Source organism: Hyaena hyaena, unplaced genomic scaffold (assembly GCF_003009895.1).
Source record: "Hyaena hyaena isolate Hyena2069 unplaced genomic scaffold, ASM300989v1 scaffold_180, whole genome shotgun sequence".
NCBI classification, from domain to species: domain Eukaryota; kingdom Metazoa; phylum Chordata; class Mammalia; order Carnivora; family Hyaenidae; genus Hyaena; species Hyaena hyaena.
The window spans coordinates 1,604,016-1,625,128 of NW_024080811.1; the positions used below are offsets into that span (position 1 = coordinate 1,604,016).

Sequence of the window (21,113 nt, forward strand, 5' to 3'; positions counted from 1 at the left end):
CCCTGAAGGCTAGGAATAATTCACATTCCCAACAGTTAGAAAGGAAAAACCTTGAAATATATAGGAGATTGGGTTGAATACTCAGAGGGGGGTTGTTTCAATAGTAAAGACAAAAGAATCCTAAGCTAAAGAATGCTTTTGTTTCACCTAATAAAGCTTAAAAGTATGTCTTGGAGGCACATATGGGAGGCTCAGTTGGTTAAGCAACGGACTCTAGGTTTCTGCTCAGGTCATGATCTCCTAGTTAGTTCAAGCCCCACATCAGCCTACATGGTTGGCAGCGCAGAGCCTGCTTGGGATTCTCTCTCTTTCCCTCTCTCTCTGCCCCTTCCCGCTCATACTGTCTCTATCTCTCTCAAAATAAATAAATAAACTTTACAAAAATAATGTTCCTTGGAAAGGTCAAAAGTAACTTGGCTGTATCTCACCACATTGTTCACAAATATTTAAAGGAGTGAAAGAAAAACCACAGAAGGCAAAAAACGTCATCCAACAAGGTAAAAATTCAGAATTCCTGACATCAAAAGAAAAATTTACCAAGCATGCAAAGAAGCAGGAAAATACCACCCATAAAGAAGAGAGAGAAAAAAAAGTGAATAGAAACAGATCCCAAAATGGTACAGATGACAGAATTGGTAGACAGGAATGTCAGATACTTCAAATAATCTGCATATGTTCAAGAAGGTAGAAGAAAGCATGAACATGTTAAGGAGAGACACAGGAAATACAATACCAACATCAAATTTCTGTAGATGAAAATGCAGTCTGTGTCTGAGACAAGAAAAAAAAAGACGTAATTTTAATAACAGATTAGACACTTCAAAAGAAAAGATTAGTGAACTTGACAGCAATAAATACTATGCAAAATGGAAAAGAAGGGGGCAAAAAAAGACTAAAAAGAAATGAACAGAAACCCCACCACCATCAGTTAGTTGTGGGACAGTTTTAAGTGACCTAATATACATGCAGTTAAGGTTCCAGAAGGAGAAGAGAAAAGTAAGGGGAGAGGGCATAGAGTGAGATGAGAGAGGGCCAAAAAAATTGAAGAAATAATGGCAGAAAAATTTCCTGTCTATAAATCCACAACTCTAAGAAATACAAGAATCCTAGCAGAAGAAACATGAAGAAAACTACACTGAGGCTCATCACAATCATGTTGCTTAAAACCAGAGATAATCTTAAAAGCATCAAGAAAAGAGACTTCAGAGCTTTAGGGAGGAGAGGGTAACAGTGACCTGGAAGTGCTGGAGAAGCAGTGCCATGGGGAGAGGAGTTTTGGTGGGAGTAAGAAGGTGAAGAGAACATTTGGAGAAGGGCTTGAGAATGTAGGAATCCCACTGATTCATGGATTCAGAGTGTGCCAAAAGGTTTCAGGAGTTGGGGACACTACAGAGATGAGGTCAGATTAGGGGATATATGAAGCCGTATTTGTATAGTGATGACCTGTGAATCTTAGATCTCTCCTGACTGACGTAAACAGGAAAAACAGGCACAATGTGATTATTCCTGATGGTCTCCAGAGCAGATTGGAGTGGCAAGGCTGTGGCTGTTGGGGATAGGGAGACTGGAGGTCTTACCAAGAACAAGTAGAGCTGGTCTTCACTCCAGCTGTTGGAAGTGGGGAGCCTGGGAAGAATAGTCCTACCAGATAAACTTTATGGCTATAATTAATTTCCCTTGCATCCACCAATGGGGTGTGTGTGTGTGTGTGTGTGTGTGTGTGTGTGTGTGTGTGTCTGTTTTCCAATCAACTTTGTATCCTGATTTTTTAGGCGCTTGTTGTGGAGATGCCATTCCTATACCAAATATGGTCCCAGAGAAACAAGTTATTTCATCTATGGGAAGGAGGCTTCCTGCAGTGTCTGTGTGCCATATTTAGATAGAATTTATTTTTATTTTCAATCATGTTTGGTGTTCTGAAATTGTTCTAATACCTCTCATCAGATGGTTTTTGGCACTCACATCCTAATACTGTAATCACTTGGGATCTATTTATTTGTGTAAAAGTACTAGATATAAGCTATTTCCCTAGGGTCCTCATACCTCTCCTTCCCAAAGTCAGTTGATATCTTTTTTGATTACATGAAATTATAGAGTTCTGCTTTGTCAAGATTCGAATGCAATAAAGAAAGCATTGTATTCAGAACTGAGCATCATCTGGGGGTGAATTAAGTAATACTTGGCAACAATTAAAAATAAGCAAGAAAGCCACACGTGGCACCTGTGAGAATGCTTTAATACTCTTTTCATAATTTCTTTGTTGTGAAATGTATATATTTAGCTGTTATTTATTTGATAAAAACTCTTGAGTAGAAAAGTGTGCCAACCTTCAGCAACAATAATAGGAAACCTGGTTATTTGGACTATATGGCCATAAACAATGCCTCACTGCTTACTTGGTAGCTGCTTACCTTAGTTACAAACCAAATACTTAGAAAAAAATAAGTATCATTTACAAGGTAAGTCTTACAGTCCCAAATCTGTAAAATTTTATTCAGTATCTCATAGGATACCCCAGCTAACCTTATAAGAGCAACATTTTGCAAGTTTAGCATGTTTATGACCATGAATGTACTTTTTATTAATTATACTCTGTTTCCTGTGGCTATAATGTGTGTTTAAAATATGCATTCTCTTAATGGAAACAGTAATTGAACAGTATATATGCATTACTTCTTACTGAGAAGCATAATTTTCTATGTAATTCTTCTGCCAAATTGTATTAATTATATTCAACTCATGTAAGAATATCATAAAGCTAACTCAGTTCATATCACACATTATCCTCAGTGTAGCATGTGTGTGCCTGATGCAGTTCTTGAGTTTATTTTCCTTGCTATGTTTAATCTGCATAATTATAGTTTTGTTGACTTTCAATTTCCTTGGTTAAAAACCAAAATTCAACTGAGTAAACTTAAAGATACTTATTGGCTTTATTCAGCGATTCATGAATTAGGCAGGATCTCATCTAGTATATAGAAAGGAGCTCCAAGGAGCTGTACAAAATAAAAGACTTCCTTAGGCAGAATGGAGCAGGAACAAGGAAGCTGGATTGGTTGTGGCAATTATTTTTATGGGTCATTATTTTTTATGTGGCATTATTTTATGTGGTCATTATTTTTAGGGGACAATAGGGGTCTGTCTGTCAGGCAGATTACCTCACTAGTGTTGATGGACTCAATTAGGGGTCCATTTCTGATAGAACCAAAACTAATGAAGTCCAGTTAGTTTGGTGACATGAGGCTTAGCACGAGCAGCTCTATTTTTGGCCTGTTGTCTGTTTTTAACACCTTAAAGCAGAAAAGCAAAATACTTAACCATCTTCTATCTGTCAAAAAAAGAAATCCAGATAAAAGAAAATTTTGCACTAAAAAATTTGCATTAATTCTATTCACTATGAAATGGCTTCAAGGAAGTGTTGAGTTTAGGAGAAATTGGAAGAAATGTCGCCCTTTTTCCCACATGCTCGGTATGAGCCACATGTGTGATGCAGCTGCCACAAAGAGCAAGGTGATATTAGTTTAGTCATCACAGAAGCGCAGCATTCCAACCGTAGGAATTTGTAGTCCCATTATATTATTCTGCCATAGCTAGAAGATATGTGTCTATTTTTGGTTATCTTAGTTTAATGTTTTTGTAATCTGTTTTACCTTGTTATAATTTAATGCACATTGTTAAAATAATTTATTGTATTTGGGATAGAAAGGGAAAAGCTATCTGATTAATATTATAAAGTTCTAAGCCTTGCTTTTTTTTTTAAACTGTATCATTCTATAAATTGAGAGCCATCTGATAAGTCAAGAAAAATTGGGGTGCTTGGGTGGCTCAGTTGGTTAAGCATCCAACTTCGGCTCAGGTCCTGATCTCATAATTCATGGTTCGAGCCCCGCATCAGGCTCTGTGCTGACAGCTCAGAGCCTGGAGCCTGCTTTGGATTCTGTCTCGCTCTCTCTCTGTCCCTCCCCTGCTCATGCTCTGTCTTTTTCAGTCTCTCAAAAATAAATAAATATTAAATTTTTTTTTCAAAAGAAAAAGACCGTTGTTATATTCATTATCAAAGTATTCTAAAGGGCCACCTCATATAACAAGTATTAGCTTGTCTTGATTATAAGATAAAGTACGTAATTAGCTAGTTGTCATTTTTCAAGAAAATTAAAAGGAGTGGTCTATCACCTTAAAAACTTTATAGGAGCAGGTTAGAATTTTTGCAACTTGCATTTGAAAATTGGAAATTTTATGTTGGACTTATAAAACTAAAATGCCTACTCCTTTAAAATTATTTTATATATTTTTAGTGTCCTTTGTGAATAAAACATTGTAGCCATTCATTTTGAAAAACTAGAGCTAATGGAACTTCTTCCTTGATGTGATTATTTAAGTTTTTTAAAATAATTTTTTAAATATTTTATTTATTTTTGAGAGAGAGAGAGAGAGACAGCATGAGGAGGGGAGGGTCAGAGAGAGGGAGACACAGAATCCAAAGCATCCTCCAGGCACTGAGCTAGCTGTCAGCACAGAGCCTGATGCGGGGCTTGAACCCAAGAACCATGAGATCATGACCTGAGCTGAAGTCAGACACTTAACCGACTGAGCCACTCGGTCAAGTTTTCTAGTAAAGTCAGAATCGTTTCACTTTCAGTGTGTAGAGTTTTTTCCCCATGTGTAGAGTTTTAGCAAAAAGCTATAATATTAGAATATGCTATCGCTGTGACTGAGTAAAAATATCTTTGCTTTTAACACTGGACTTATGTGAAAAGGATTTAAAAAATAACCCAGATGATTTTGTTTCCTCTTAGGTCTTCGGGTAACTGTGCTTCTGACATCCTTCCTTATGGTTTTGGGAACTGGTCTAAGATGCGTACCTGTATCAGACTTACTGCTTAAAAGAAGGTAAATCCTATAAATAACTTCAAATTTTTCCCCACACTTTTCTCTTTTGTTAGGAGTATATATGTTTGGTTATAAGCTTTTAGTAAACAGCTCTAGTTTTAGGAGGATCAGTAGAAGGTCATATTTATATTAGCATTTATTTTTCCCCCTACATGATGATTAATTCAATAAACATTTATTAGTTGTCATATGGAAGACAACTATACTAGTTTTTCTGTAAATAAAAAAAGAGAACAAGTTAATCTTCATGCTATCCGGGAGCTGTAGTAACCACAGGAAAATAATAGTATAACGTAAAAAGAATAAACTAGTTAATGCAGTAGAAGAAGAATAAAACTGTCCTGAGAGACTGAGAGGAGTTTTGGCTGAGGGTGTCAAAAAGAGTTTGAGGGGTACCTGAGTAGTTCAATAGGTTAAGTGTCTCTTTAAAAAAAATTTTTTTTCAATGTTTATTTTGAGAGAGAGAGAGAGACAGACAGAGCATGAACTGGGGAGGGTCAGAGAGAGACACACACACAGAATCTGAAGCAGACTCCAGGCTCTGAGCTGTCAGCACAGAGCCCAGCTTGGGGCTCAAACTTGTGAACCATGAGATCATGACCTGAGCCAAGGTTGGACGCTTAACTGATTAATCCACCCAGGTGCACAAGTGGCTGACTCTTGATTTTGGCTCAGGTCTTGATCTCAGTGGTCCTGGGATTGAGCCCCACGTTGAGCTCTGCGGTAAGCATGGAGCCTGCTTGGGATTCTCTCCCCCTTCACTTCCTTTCCTCCACTGGTGCTTTCTCTCTCTTTCTAAATAAATTAATAAATAAATAAATAACCAAATAAATAACCAAGTAAAGAAATAAATAAGTTCATGAAGGAGGTGATAATTAAACAAGGCATTGAAGGGTGAGTAGAATTTTGATAAGTATAGTTAGGAAAAGAATATTACAGAGTAGAAGAATAGCAGGAACAAAGGCACAGAGGTAGGTAAGCATCAGCCTCTGGGATGAATAGGTAGCTTCATTTGTGTTCAGCATCAGTTCTGCAGCTGGGGTGCCTGGATGTATTCTCAGAAGGTACAAGGCTTATGAAGATTTTAAAGTTTTATTTTCCTATTTGTTAGAATATTAAAAAAAATATTTTACCAGTAATATGTAACTAAAAGACATTTTTATTGAACAGAACGTCAATTTTTTAAATTAATGTTTCTCAAACTGGGGACTTTGGCTGTGATCTTGAAAGTCATTGAGAAATTTTTCTTTAAAAAGGACCCATAGGGACACCTTGGTGGCTAAATCCGTTAAGCATCTGACTTTGGCTCAGGTCGTGATCTCATGGTTGATGGGTTCAAGTTCTGCATCAGGCTCTGTGCTGACAGCTCAGAGCCTGGAGCCTGCTTCAGATTCTGTGTCTCCCTCTTTCTCTGCCCCTCCCCAGTTCATGCTCTGTCACTCTCTCTTCTCAAAAATAAACATTAAACAAAATTTTTTAAAAAAGGATCCGTAGATTACTCAAGTTTGGGAAACATTGGTCTACAGGACAAGGTATAAGAATGGGATATAAAGAGGTGAGTTTAGGTTATCCAGATTATGAGGGATCTTAGATACCATCCTGTAGAATTGTATTTTCCTCACTGGGTATTTTGAAGCCAGTTAGGTTCTTTAGTGGCTCAGAACAACAATAAGACCTGACTTCTATTGGGTAAACTACTGATTTGATGTAAGTAGGATTGATTACAGAAGGGAGAGATAGCTGGTAGGAGACCAGGAAAGAAGATGTGAGAGCCCAAACTGCAGTCATTTATTTGTTTATTTGTTTATTTATTTATCAGTTTAGTTACTCAACAAAATTCACTGTGTGCCAAGCTCTCTTCTAGACATGGGGAATATAGCAGAGAACACTATAGCCAAATCCTTGCCTCTTGGAGTTTACATTCTGGTTGAGGAGACGGGCAATAAACTAGATAAATAAATAAATAAAATATATAGTTATGTGTTATGGAGAAAAAATAAAAGTAGGAAAGAAAGATTTGGATGGGGAAAGAAAGGGAAAGATGGTGAAATTTCAGAAAGAATGGCCAAAAAACCCCACGCCTTACTGGGAAGATAACTTTATGGGGTAAAAACCCAGAGAATGGACCATGCATTATCTGGGGGCCAAGCATTCCAAGCAGAACAGCAAGTGTAAAGGATGGGAAGGGAAGAGTATGCCTGGCAGGGAGGCTGGTGTGGCTGGAGCCCAGTGAGATATGAGAGACTTCATGGAAGAGTGACTGGAAATGAGACCAGCCTGGTTATGGAGCGGTGGGAGTGTGAGACAAGGTCCTTTAAGACCTTAGCTTTTTCTGAACTAGAAAACCATTGGTGGTCTTGACGTGAGGAGAGCCCTGGTCACAAGCTGCCTTGTTGAGAATAGACCGAAGCTGAAGATCAAGGGCAGGAATAAGAAAACCAGTTGGGGAATGGTACAATAAACCAGGTGAGAGATGATGGGTTTCTGTAGAAAGCTAGTCTTCATTTCCTATCCTTTTGAGTGAGGTTTTAACAGATGTGATTCATTATTGTGTTTGAGATGTTCTTAATTTTTCAAACATACAGGGTTTATTTTTCTTAAGCATCCACAGTTTTTAAGTACAAACTTAGTAAGCTTAACTTTAATGATGCATTCTTTCAAAAAGCCCATTAATATTTTCGTAAGCTTTTCTTTTGTCTTGGACCATCCATACTAGTCTCAGTAGCCTTATTTCCCTTTATATCCTTTCTAGTTATAAAATTCTAGGAGTAATAAAGAGTTGACTCTCCCTCTTGGTGAAGAAGGTGATATGAAAAAGAAATAGAGCCCATAAAGGAATGTAAACAGAGGAAGAGATGAAAAAGAACTACTAAAATTAAGGGTTCAGAGAGATTGAATCTTTCATAAAAAGAGAGTATAAATTGAACTTTCAATCCTTGTATGTTCATCTATAAAGAATGTAGGAATATTATCCCCTTAAAATGAGACTTTGTTTTATGTTCATACAGTATTTCTTTTAATCAGTAGTGTTAACAATGCATATACAGCTATTAAAATGAATATGCTATAATTAGAATATGTAGTTTTGACTAGTAGGTTCAATAGATCGCCACTTTTTTTAATTAAAATTTTTTTTTTAATGTTTATTTTATTTTTGAGAGAGACAGAGTTTGAGCAAGAGAGGGAGACATAGAATCGAAAGCAGGCTCCAGGCTCTGAGCTGTCAGGACAGCCCGATGCGGGGCTCCAACTTACAGACTGCAAACTCATGACCTAAGCCGAAGTCGGACACTTAACCGACTGAGCCACGCAGGCACCCCAATAGATCACCACTTTTAATCTTCAGTCTCCATTCTTTTTTTTTTCTTTTTAATATTTTTATTTATTTCTAGGAGAGAGAGAGAGAGAGAGAGACAGCGTGAGCAGGGGAGGGTCAGAGAGAGAGGGAGATACAGACTCGGAAATAGACTCCAGGCTCTGAGCTGGCAGTCAGCACAGAGCCCAACGCGGGGCTCGAACCCACGAACCGCAAGATCATGACCTAAGCGAAAGTCGGACGCTTAACCGACTAAGCCACCCAGGCGCCCCATAGTCTCCATCCTGATATACAGTGGGAAGGGGTAAGAACCTTTAACATGCATTTCACCAGCATTTAAACAGGTATTTGGCCATCTATGTTTTTGTGCCCCTGTTTTACTTGGAGATTTTTGAGCTCAGACCTAGTCTTCTGGAAAGTGACCCTCTACCTTTGGCTTCCTATATCTTAGCTGCTGTAAGTCTCAAGGCATGAAAATAGCAGCTTCTGACAAGCTCTTTTCTCAGTCAGGATTTTTCTTAACACCTTCCTATTGGTGCTCTACCTCTGTGTGGTATCAATATTTCTTTTATCTGCATAGTTCCACTAAAAATTCAAGAAAATTATTTTGTCACTTCTATTAACATCATGGATAAATAAGGAACTTAGAATAATGAACTATAAAACATTTCTTCTATGATTGGGAAGGAGATCATACAAAAAAATTATAGATGACGTTGCTCTATAGCACTGCATGATATCGCATGCCCAGTAAATAATTTAAAGATTTCTGGAAGGTAAACTTACAGTAAGTTGTATCTGCTATTAGTCATAGGTATATCTAGCGATTCCCTAACACATGCCATATTATCTCCTAGTTCAGTATTGTTTTCATTAGTATAAATAAAAGATAACATTTACTAACATGTGTTAGAGAGTTAAATAGTATGGCTCTAGTAAAAATAGATTTAAGAAAAAAAAATTCCATTGTGAAATGCTGTGACTGGCAAGATTACATTTAGAATGACCAAAATAGTTGGCTCAGTTGGTGGAACATGTAACTCTTAATCTCAGGGTTGTGGGTTCAGGCCCTACATTGGTTGTGGAGATTACTTAAAAATAGAATAAAATAGGACAGAATAGAATAGAAATAAAATAACCGTATCAGAAGAGATTGTTCAGTAAATGGTTTTGTGATAATTACTTAGCTATCTGGGGACCAAAAAAATGAAGAATAACCTTAAATAACCTCTGTCTTACCACTTAAGTAAATTCAAACTGGATCAAAAATTTAAACATTAAAAAAACCATAAAAGTATTAGAAAATGAGACTGTTTTCGGGGCGCCTGGGTGGCATAGTCGGTTAAGCGTCCGACTTTCACTTAGGTCATGATCTCGCGGTGCGCGGGTTCGAGCCCCGCGTCCGGCTCTGTGCTGACTGCCAGCTCAGAGCCTGGAGCCTGTTTCAGTCTGTGACTCTCTGTCTCTCTGAACCCTCCCCTGCTCACGCTGTCTCTCTCTCTCCTAGAAGCAATTAAAAAAAAATTAAAAAAAAAAAAAAGAAAATGAGACTATTTTCAATAATTTTAGAATGGGGAAGACCTTCCTACACAAGCTCCAGAGGACAAAAAAGAAAGGCTTCATGCATCTGACCACATAAAAATTTACAGTATCTGCATCATTAAATATACTATAAAACAAAGTCAAAAAGACCAGCTAAAAACTGGGAAATATTTGCAATAATAAAATTGTTGAATTTTAGTTGAAAAGAATTCCTTCAAATAAAAAAATAACAATAGGAAAATGTATGAGCAAGTAATTATAGATATTGAAATACAGATGACATAAACTTAGGGAAAGATGTTCAAATCTGTCATAATTAAATGAAAATTAAAACAAGTAGATGTCTGTTTATTGGCAAAGATGAAATAGTGTGATAACGTGGTATGTTGCTCGGGGTAGGAAAAAACGGGCACCACTGATGTGCAAGTAGTTTGGGGCATTCCTATTTGGAGGCATTTTGACAGTATTTAGTAGATTCAAAATGCAATGTCCTTTAACCCAGTATTTCCACTTCTAGAAAATTAGCCCACATGTAAAGCTCTACCAGTTTGCAAGGATAAGCATGTTTGTGCAGCTTGGCTTATAATAGTAGATGGTGTGGTCAGAAGGGCAGTGTCTTCAACAGAGGACTGGTTATGGTGAAGTATATGGTAGAATAGTATGCAGCTGTGAAAAGGAATCAAAAGTTCTTTAAGTGCTGAACGGAAATATCTCCAACATATATTGTCAAGGTGTTTTTAATGCAAAGTTTACATATTATGTAACACATTTTGTTTCAAATGTTCTTACTTAGAAAAAAGTGGGAGGAATGTATGTGCCAGTGTTTGGTAAGGAACTGTTTCCAAAAGAAACCATTATCGTTAATTGTTTCTGAGAAAGAGGTTTGGGGAAATAGAAGTCTGGGGTGGAAAAGAGATTTACTTTTTTTTTTTTTTTTTTGGTACTCTTCCCTACTCTTGGAAATATTTTTGCTCTGTGCACATACTACCTTTTTGGCTGAAAGCACTAGTTAAGTGAAACTAAAATGACCATGTTAGAGTTTTAGTAATGAGAACAAGAGAAGGAAAGCCAAAGAAGGGTTATATGCAGATTTCCCCAGTATAGAAATAGAAACCTTTTGATGTAAAAATGAACAATTGGTAGATTTTAAAACTAAGACTCTTCTATGTAAAATATATTAAGATTCAGATTTCTCTACATCAGTGTTTTTTTAAAGTACCTACTTATTAAAAATGCAGACCCCTGTGCCCCACTGTAGTCTCACCCACTCATGTAGCCTCTGGAATGAATCCCCAGAATCAGCAATTTAAACACTCCTTTAGTTAATTTTATGCTCATTTAAGTTTGAGAAGTACTCCCTAAATTCTAGCATCCTCACTTTAAATGATTAAGCAAATTGCATTGTGCTTGCCCATCCTGCAGTATAATCACATAATATATTAAAGCAGATTAAGATTTAGCCTTTATTCAATAACTTTATTTACCCAGTTTGACTCTTAAGCCTCCAGGGGTCAGGTTTCACTACTGTTTCTGCATGGTGGTAATACGGGCTCTGAGTGAGGAAGATTGGTAGACAAAGATAACTCATCTTGATTAACATTTAACAGGATAAAAAGGAAGTAGAAAGTTGTGGATAATACTTTCCCCCCTTTTGGTTATCTTTAGGATATAGTGATTTCTGAGACATTTCTCAGAAAGGGCCCATTTAGTATCTTTTATGAATGTTTTTTATTTACTTTGTTTAGGTTAAGTATAATATACATAAAGAAAAGTACATAATCATATCTGTACACTTTAGAGAAATAATCATAAAACAGGCAACCATGTACCCATTACCGAAGTTGGAATTCTAGAACTCCCCATGGGCCCCTCCCTGACCATACCCCTCTCCTTCCCTATTTTACATAATCACAATCAAACATGTTAATTGGATTTCCTCAGTAAGCTGAATCGGAAGCTATGAGGAGTATATTCAAAGTCTATTGTAAATCCCAATTTTTTTCTTTTGTATAAAGATTTGCCCTGGATTTTTTTTTCTTATCAAAAAGAACAACCTATAAATAGGTTTAAAAACCTATAAATCAGTAGGATTATTAAACAAATCATATTTTATTAAATAGGTTTATCTAATATGTGTTTGGGAAAATCAATTACTCATTTGATTACCTTGCATACATGAAAATATATCCCAGATGGAGTGATGAACTGCATTATTTAAAGATGAGACAGTGTCAGGGAAAATTAACCGTATCTCTAAAGAGATTTCTTTTTTTCCAAGTATAAAAACAATGAAAGAATCACAAAGGGAAAGATTTATAGGTTTGACTACATAAATATTTGAACTTTTATGCTTCAAAACAAATCAAAGTTAAAATGCAAACTGGGAAAAATGCATTTCAAGTATGATAGATAACCAGTAAAATAATACAAAAAAATAAGCAATTTGGGAAAGTAAATGGAAGAAAATACAGTAAATGTAAATAACAAGTGTTGGTTCCTAGATTTCATTCTTTAAGTTCATAATTCAACAGTCAGCATTTATTGACAGCCTATGTATTAATAAGATATAGGCTAAGCTATATAATAAAGATACAGAAAATAACACAGTCTCAGTGAGGTAGAAGTTTGTTTGTTTGTTGTTTGTTTTTCAGAGAAAAATAGTCTAAAAGATAGTGGGTTGCTGAGTTTTGCTCAATGCAAGTAGGCAGCTCTGTCCCACAAGGCCATCCAAGGACCCCAGTTTCTTTTCTATTGTTGCTGTAACATCCCCTAGGGTGATGTCCTTGTCCAAGTGGTTGAAGCTGGATGATAGTCATACTCTCATTCTAGCCCACAGGAAGAGGAAATAGGAATCCCGGGCAATGAGTACATCTTTAGGTGATAACTAAGAGGTCGTTTATGTCATTTGTACTCACATCCCATTGTACAGACGTAGTCACATGGCCACCCTTCTCTTAAAGCAGACTAAAGCCCTTCTGTAAGAGAGGCTAGAAATGCAGCCCAGCAGCCATGTACCCAGTTAAGAAGCAGGTAAATAATGTAGCTAAATATATAAAGCATTCATTCAAAATGAGAAAGATTGCAGTACACCAGTAGGGAAAAAAGACCAGTAATCGAAAAAGAAATGCAACTTAAAACAAGAAGATGCCTTTTGGCCTTATCAACTATAGTAGGCAGAATAATGCCCCCATCCCCAAAGGATATCCATGTTATCATCTCTGGAACCTGTGAATACGTCATGTTACATGGTGAGGGAACGCTTTGGTTGCAGACGGAATTAAGTTTGCTAATCAGCTAACCTTAAAATAAGGAGCTTAGCCTGGGTTATCCAGGCTGGCCCAATGTAATCACAAAAGTCTTTAAAAGAGAATCAGAAGAGGAAGTCAGAGAGATGTAGCATGAGAGGACTCAAATCTCTGTTGCTAGCTTTGAAGACAGGAAGGGAGCCACTAGAAACCAGAAAAGGCAAGGAAACAGATTCTTTTCTAGAGCCTCTAGAAAGGAACACAGCTGTGCTGACGTCTTGAGTTTGGCCCATTGAGACCCATGTTGGATTTCTGATTTACAGAGCTGTAAGATAGTAAATTTGTGTTGTTTTAAAGCCACAAGTTTTATGGTAATTTGTTACAAGAGCATTAGATAACTAAACACCAAGTTATTTGTGTGTGTGTGTGTGTGTGTGTGTATTAATAGTGACACTCAATGCTGGTGAGACAAACATCAGTCACAACTAATGGGGATATAAATTACTACAAATCCTTCTGAAAACAATTTGGGAGTATGTTCCATAGACCTAAAATGTTCATATCCTTTGGCTTATTGACCCTAAAGAAATAATTTGGAAAGTAGCAAATATTTACTTACAAAAATTGTCACAACAGCATTATTAATATTAGCAAGTAAGTAGCAAACATTAGGAAAATGGTTAAATAAGGTTTTGTAATCCGTATGGTAGACTGTCATTGCCATTATGATTACCAAGAATCTTTAATGAGAAAATGCTTAAGATAGACTATAAAGTTAAAATAACTTAGTGGATAAAACTGTATATTCAGTATGGTATTTGTGGTTACCTGTGCTTAAGTATTGAGAGATGCATTGGAGGAAAAAACCTGAAAGAAAAAAAGAGGCACCTGGGTGGCCCAGTTGGTTGAGCATCCAGCTTTGGCTCAAGTTATGATCTCACAGTTTGTGGGTTCAAGCCCTGCGTCGGGCTCCATGCTGACAGCTCAGAGCCTGGAGCCTGTCTTTGGATTCTGTGTCTCCCTCTCTCTGACCCTCCCCTACTCATGCTGTCTTTCTCTCTCTCTCTCAAAAGAAAAAAATACATTAGTATGGTTGTCTGGGATATGTAATTGAGCTAGTGAACTTAATTTTTTTCTTATTTTTTTTTCTTATTTTTATTTTATTTTTGAGAGAGAGAGAGACAGAGTGAGCAGGGGAGGGGCAGAGAGAGGGAGACACAGGATCTGAAGCAGAATCCAGGCTCTGAGCAAAACTTACGAACCGTGAGATCACGACCTGAGCCCAAGTTGGCGCTTAACCGACTGAGGCACCCAGGTGAGCCTGGATTTTTTTTCTTTATGCATTTTTCTACTATGAGTATATATACTTTTAAACTAAGAGGACAAAATAAAAGTTAGAAGACAAGAAAGAAGTTATGACGTAAAATAGAGGGAGGTAGACATCTTTTAGACCAGGACAAAACCCATTTTCCCCCTCTGCCTTGCTGAGAGATTATTACATTTGGCTTTAATAAAACCCCTGTGAGTTAAAGAACCTTTGGAGAAATCGAAACACCAAGAGAACAAGTGATTCACCAAAGATTATACAGTTAATAAATTTAGCTAAGACTAGAAGTTGAATTTTCTGATATCTCATACTCTTCACTGTTTTTTTTTTTTATGTACTATCTGTAACTGGTACTTGATAAGTTATTATAAGCTTTTTAGGGTCAAGACTATAATATATATTCATCTTTATATTCCCTTTAGTGTCTAGTTATAGGTACCTTGGCCATGATAGATATTGAATCATAATTGACCAAAATTATTAAAGGATATAAAAGTGAAATAGATTTTTCTTTAAGAAAACTGAAAACTACAACATGAGTCCTTAGAAGGCTTATTCCTTTCCACCGTCAACTTTATTTCTTCCTTCTTTCTTTTTCCCAATAATTAATTCATAACATCTCTGACCCATTTTTTTTTTTTTGCCCTATATTTTCTTGGACTAAATAAAGGAAAACTATTTCTAGCACTCTGCCATTTTCAATATCCAAGAATTCCTATAACACACCAGTTTATTCTGATGCAGGATGATTAGGAATTGGGAGAAAGCTTTTGAAACATTGGTGTATTGAGTCTTAGAAGTAAATATCTTTGTGGATTCTAAATTAGTTTGTATTAAAAACACGTGGATTGAAGTTAAGAATGCTGGACTTACACTGAGGAAGTATCTGCTAAGTTTCTAAACCAATTTTCTAATATTATCACTAATGTTAGTCATAATAAAGGTTTCTAAAGTAGATCTATGCACAGAAAAATATGCCAGCTACTTGCATGCCTTTGGATTTGCAACCTTGAGTTATCTTAATAATCAGTGATTTTTATTAATACTATTAAGAGAACTTTGAGAATGAGACCATCTTGGAAGAGTAAAGAGATTTGTAGACTGATTAAATCAGCTTTAATTTTGATTTCCAGTCCTGACTTAGCCATTAGCTAGTTATATGACTTCAGAGCTTCCCCCAATACTTTTCGAAGAAAATAAAGTTATAAAATTATAAGTATGATTTTAAATGTATGACTAGCCTCTCTGGAACTCAATTTTTATATCTAAAAGTGCAGAGATGGATTATCTAGGTGAGGTTTGAAATCTCTTCCAGCTATAAAAATTCTAATTCTAAAACATATTCTAAATAGAAAATAGTTGAGGAATCCCAAGTTCCAGGATGTCAAAAAGCAAAAGGTTAGGATACCAGAATATCATTAAATACAAACTAAAATGTCAAGTACATTAGAAAACCATGAACTGTAGATCTTCAGTTTGAACTTCAGCTCTTGGCATTTGTTTGAAAGGCTATAGTATAGTGAATGATATGAAATGGAATGCACTTGTGCACAAATGCCATCCCACATACCACTGAGGCCTGGGGGGAGGTGTGCTAATTGAGAGCTGAAGGTGAAGGTACATAGGGCAAGGGTGGGATTTTGTGAGGCTGTCTGTAGGATCTCTTCCCCATACCCCTTCCCTCCTCTCCCTGGCCCCCCAGACCTTCCAAAGGCTAGCAACCCTCAGCAATTCTGACACTAGTGGGCAGCACTATTCCCTACCATTTAGTTCTGCTGCTGGAGAAAACTCCCAGGTCTTTCCTTAATTATCCTCAGCCTGCTAGGGAAACCACTCTCTCACACGTTTTGCCACCTAGCCTGTGGGGACGAGACAAACTTGGCCTCAGAAGTGGGCAGAAGCTAGGAGGAAAAAAGGTAAAGGGAGAAAAGACCTGAGGGAGAAGGGGAGATAAAAGCTTTGGGGGAACGTGAGAGGGACTAAATCAAGGAATCAGAGGAGATTGGGATGAAGAAAGAGGGCAGCATACCTGCCCTTGGCAGATCTGTCATATCTTGGCCTGCAGAGTTCAGAGACTTTCATTCCCCTAACAGTGAATGTGTACTGGCCACTCTCAGGTGAGGAGGCAAGAGTTAAAGCCCGTGAGTTACCAAGTCGATTTCCTGGAGAGCTCCCTTTCTGCTGCACGGGCTTGTTGCCTGGGAGCTACCTGCATCCGAACTTCTGCCCACCCATCCTGGGGCTCCAGCACCTGCATTGGCCGTGCTTTTACCACCTTCAGTGTGGTTTTTTTGTTTGTTTCTTTGTTTGTTTTGTTTTTTTTAAAGCTTTATTTCCAGAATTTTTGTTACTCATCTTGGTTTTTGTATCACTGAATTTAAACTTTTCAAAATTTATAAATGGATCTGATGTATGTGTGCAAGTAATTGGGAGTTTTGCAACGCAAGTAGTGTATTTCAGCAATGCCACTTCTCTGAATCTGAATCAGTCTACGTTTTGCTAGAGAGCATCCACACTTCGTGAGACACTGTGGCAAATTTAGAAGCCATGGTCCTTATCTGCAAGGAGCTTTAACTTGCAAAACAAAACTGAAGCATATAATGATGACGCAGAAAAATTGACATTAAATTATGGGATCTACTTCCTTTTACTGAAGATTGTGAATCACTCCTCTTGACAGTCAGCCCAGATCAATAGGTATTAATTCCTGAAAGCCAGCTTTCACGAGTGCTAAAAAGCATTAGGACAGTCACAACGAGTTGTATTTACCTTTCAGTATGTGAAGGCAACAGAGATTTTTTGGTCCAGACAATTCATTTAGGCTGGGTGTTTTTTTCTTGTCACTTTGCTAAGCTTATATATCTAATTTTTGTTTTGGCATCTAACTACTTGGATAGTCTCAATCCAAATTTCCATTTCCTCATGAGTCTTAACTTCTTCCTCACCATTCTGCTAAAATAGCTTCTACTCAAATCATGAATGACTTCCTTGTTGCCAAATCTAATAGTTACATTTCAGATACTAAATGATCTTTCTGTTTAACTTGACCTATCAACCACTCATCCTCCCCTTCTCAAAACCCTTCTCTCCTTAGTTGCTATGGTACAGTTCTTTCCTCTTTTATTATTTTTTTCTACCTCTGTAATTGCTCCTTCTTAGCTGTTTTTCTAAACTCTTCTTCCTCTATTTAAAACATATTGGTGGGGTGCCCAGGTGGCCCAGTTGGTTAAGCATCTGGCTTCAGCTCAGGTCATGATCTCATGGTTTGTGGGTTCAAGCCCCGCATTGGGCTCTACACTGACAGCGTGGGGCCTGGCGCCTGCTTCAGATTCTGTGTTTCCCTGTCTGTCTTCCCCTCTCCCCCCTTTGTGCTCTCTCCCAGAAGAAAAAAAACATAAAAAAATATTATATGTATACAGTGATATTCACCAGTGTTTGTTCCCTAACCCCAATATATAGCTCTTAGCTCAGATCTCTTTTTTTAGCTTCTGACCTATATTCAATCACTTATTATACATTTTTATGGACTTAAGTATGCCTTCTCAGTATGCAGTCACTTACCTAGACACATCTGACGTATGGCCAAGAACAGTGCCCCAAACCATCCCTTGTTCTGCATCCCCACTGTTGTTGTGGCCAGTACTGCCAAAGGGTCCTTGCCCTGGGCTCTTTGCCGGAAGTTACTACTCTGGCTTTCCTTCAGCTTTATTGTTCCCTATGTGCTGTGGAATCTGTAGGGCCAGGGAGATGTGCCCACCCTGCTCAGCATATATAAGCATATATAAGACCCCAGGCCTTTTTTCTGAGGTCTTTTCTTCCAAGAGTGGACCACATACTTGGTATGTACTCCCCAGGCTCAAGGGGTTGCCAAGGGTCATCTGTTTGGAAGGCACCAGAGCTTGGAGTCTGACTTTCAGGTCAACATGCGTACATGCGATGATGTTGTCAGAGCAGAGCCAGAGGTCAGAAGAGAAGGAAGATATGCAAGGACCTCCATTAGCACTCTTATCACAGGCCCCACAAGCATTAAAGGTGGGACTAATTATTGCCTTATTTTTCTTTATATTCCTGATACAGTGCTGATAGGTAACTGTTAAACTACTCCTAAGGGTTCAAAGGGCAAGGGCTTTAGCTTCTTAATTTTAATTTCATATTCCCATATACTTATACCTATCACAATGTCTACCCAATACATATACTCAGTACATGTTTGTTGAGCAAGTTAATTAGCATAGCTTGTATTGAACCGCCTATAAATTATTTAATCTCCTTGATTGTCATTGTAAAGAGTTTATTGTAATATTTGTATGATTTTAGTCTTATGGCCCCTTTTTTTCAAAAAAAGCCATACCTCTGATTTTGCATTACCATTAAAATGGGAAAACTAGATTTTAGACATTAACTGAATTTTATTTTTAAATATATTTTTAGGGGTGTCTGGGTAGTTCAAAGCCCTTGCCCTTTGAATCCTTAGGAGTAGTTTAAATGTTACCTATCAGCACTGTACCAGGAATGTAAAGAAAGTATCTGACTCTTGACTTCAGCTCAGGTCATGATCCCAGGGTCGTGAGATTGAGCCCCGTGTCCATGCTCAGCATGAAGCCTGCTTCAGATTCTCTTTCCATTCTCCCCTGTCCCCTAATTGCACATGTCCTCTCTCTCTAAAATAAAATATGTAATATTATAATATAAATATTTATAGTATATAATGTATATTATAAACTAATTTCATAAAATAGGGTTAAGTTAATTGTAGGTACAGAAAACAGTGTCAGGCAAATATGAAAATCTTAATATTGCAGGACAACAGTTATTTTAGTAACTGACATGCCCTGAGAGACTCTAGAATACAAGTGTGAAAAAGAACAGGACTATGCTCTGGAAAACATAAACATGTTGAGAAGAACAGGGACTGGGTTTCCCTGTCAATGAATAACTCCCTGTTAACTCCCATGAATTCGGGAGTTAACCCAAAATCCTGTGGGTCCAGTTCTCCTACTGAGTTCATTTATAAGGAATGTGTTTGTGCATTATGACTTTTAATGCAAAATGCACATAATTACTACAATAATTTTTTTGAGTTTATTTGTTTATTTTGCAAGAGAGAATGTGTGCAGAGAAGGAGCAGAGAGAGAGAGGGTAAGAGAGGGTCCTAAACATCCTTAAGCACAGGGCTCAAACCCGTGAACCATGAGATCATAATATGAGCCAAAATCAAGAGTCGGATGCTCAACCAGCTGAGCCACTCAGATGCTCCTAGAATAATTTTTAAACACCAAGTTAGCATGTTTTAATTCCCAAGATGAATTTTCACTATGGCAATTCATGCTTTAGGTTGGCCTCCCAAGTTCAGTGATCTTGTGGACTTAGAACCCATCTGAAGTGTCCTTTGTGCTGATATACCTGCTTTGGATACTATTGTTATCACAAACTCACGCTTTCTGTGACTTATGGTTGCTGCTTAAAAAATAGTCTATTTGTGATTCCAGTGAGAGGTAACACATAGTTAAGCCATGGCAGTTATTTGAGTTTTATGCCTTGATCCTCTCAGGATTCATCTTATCACGTCTTATCACGTCTTGTTTTTGGTTTTAATAGATTGTTTCTTCCATGTTCGCATTCTACGCTTAACATTTCTAGGCATAATAAAATCTACTCATTCTAGCCCTTCTCCTTCTAGATGAGATGAGTCCTTCAGGAACACGTCATTAAAAGTATTAAATATCAAAGCAGTTACTTTGTGAGCACTGTCTGTTGTGCCGTCATGAATGATGAATACAACCACTCAATGATAATTGTTTCAAAGTATTTCTGTGATGAAATTGCTATTACAGTTTGGGATCCACTGGTGTTTGGAGTAGGTATTTGGTTTCATAAACAGTTTAAATTGTTTTTGTCATCTAAAAAATAGCTCCCCTTTCACAAGAAGATTTTTAAATGTCTTCAGTTTTCTTAATTTAGTAGTAGTAATGATGCTTAGAGCTATTTTTGCCTTCAAATAATTTTTCCAACATTTTCAAAAATTTGAGCAGACCTAATTCACATATTTCACTTCCCACTCACTTATGCCTCTACATTAGGCCTTGCCTCTCTCCCATATGCCTGTTTATTATTTCCTTCTATTTTCAAAAAACTTTTTCTAAGTCTCTTAAAGTGGCAGTTATTTAAAAAAAAAAAGGATTTGGCATCCTCATGGTGATTGAATAGCAAAACGGGAAGAGTGTCACATGTACATCACATATTCTGTTCCTTCCCCTTCCTCTACCTCCAAGGCAGAAGAGGCTGACTTACCTCCCTTTCTTGCATATGGTTTTTTTTTTTTTTTGGACTTCTGGCTTCTCTTCTCCTTCAAGGCTACTCTTGAATGTGAAAGTTGGGAATTGGAGGAGCAATGGGAGAAGAGGGTTTGTTTGACAAGGAAAAGGATAGAGCACTAAATAGAATATTGAGAAAAGATGAGCAAGAGAACAAATGGAATAGAAGCAAGAAACTACTTTTCACTAGCCCTTACCATTAAAGCCACAGAGTATTACAACTTGGAGGGACATAGAGCTCCTGTGATTACAGCAGCTTAACCTAACAGATGCTCAATAAATGGATATTGAATTTAGACTAATCTCATTTTATGGGAGAAGTGGAATTGCACAAAGATAGATTGCTCAGAACCATTCAGCTAATTAGTTGCAGAGCTGGGCTAGAACCTAAGTCCTCCAGTTCCTCAACCAGTTCCTTTTCTATTAGAAGATACTATGACTGTTTTTGTTCTACTGTCACCTGATACAGGGTAGGCACG

General features: G+C 37.3%; 1 protein-coding gene across 1 annotated transcript in view; it reads left to right on the forward strand.

The window, feature by feature from the left end:
- Positions 1-21,113, forward strand: part of SLC49A4 (solute carrier family 49 member 4) — a 76,806-nt gene that overhangs the window by 5,074 nt on the left and 50,619 nt on the right. Inside the window, exon 2 of the mRNA XM_039240651.1 lies at positions 4,797-4,890. Within this exon, the coding sequence (XP_039096582.1) occupies positions 4,797-4,890 (94 nt within the window). The remainder of the gene's footprint in view (positions 1-4,796; positions 4,891-21,113) is intronic.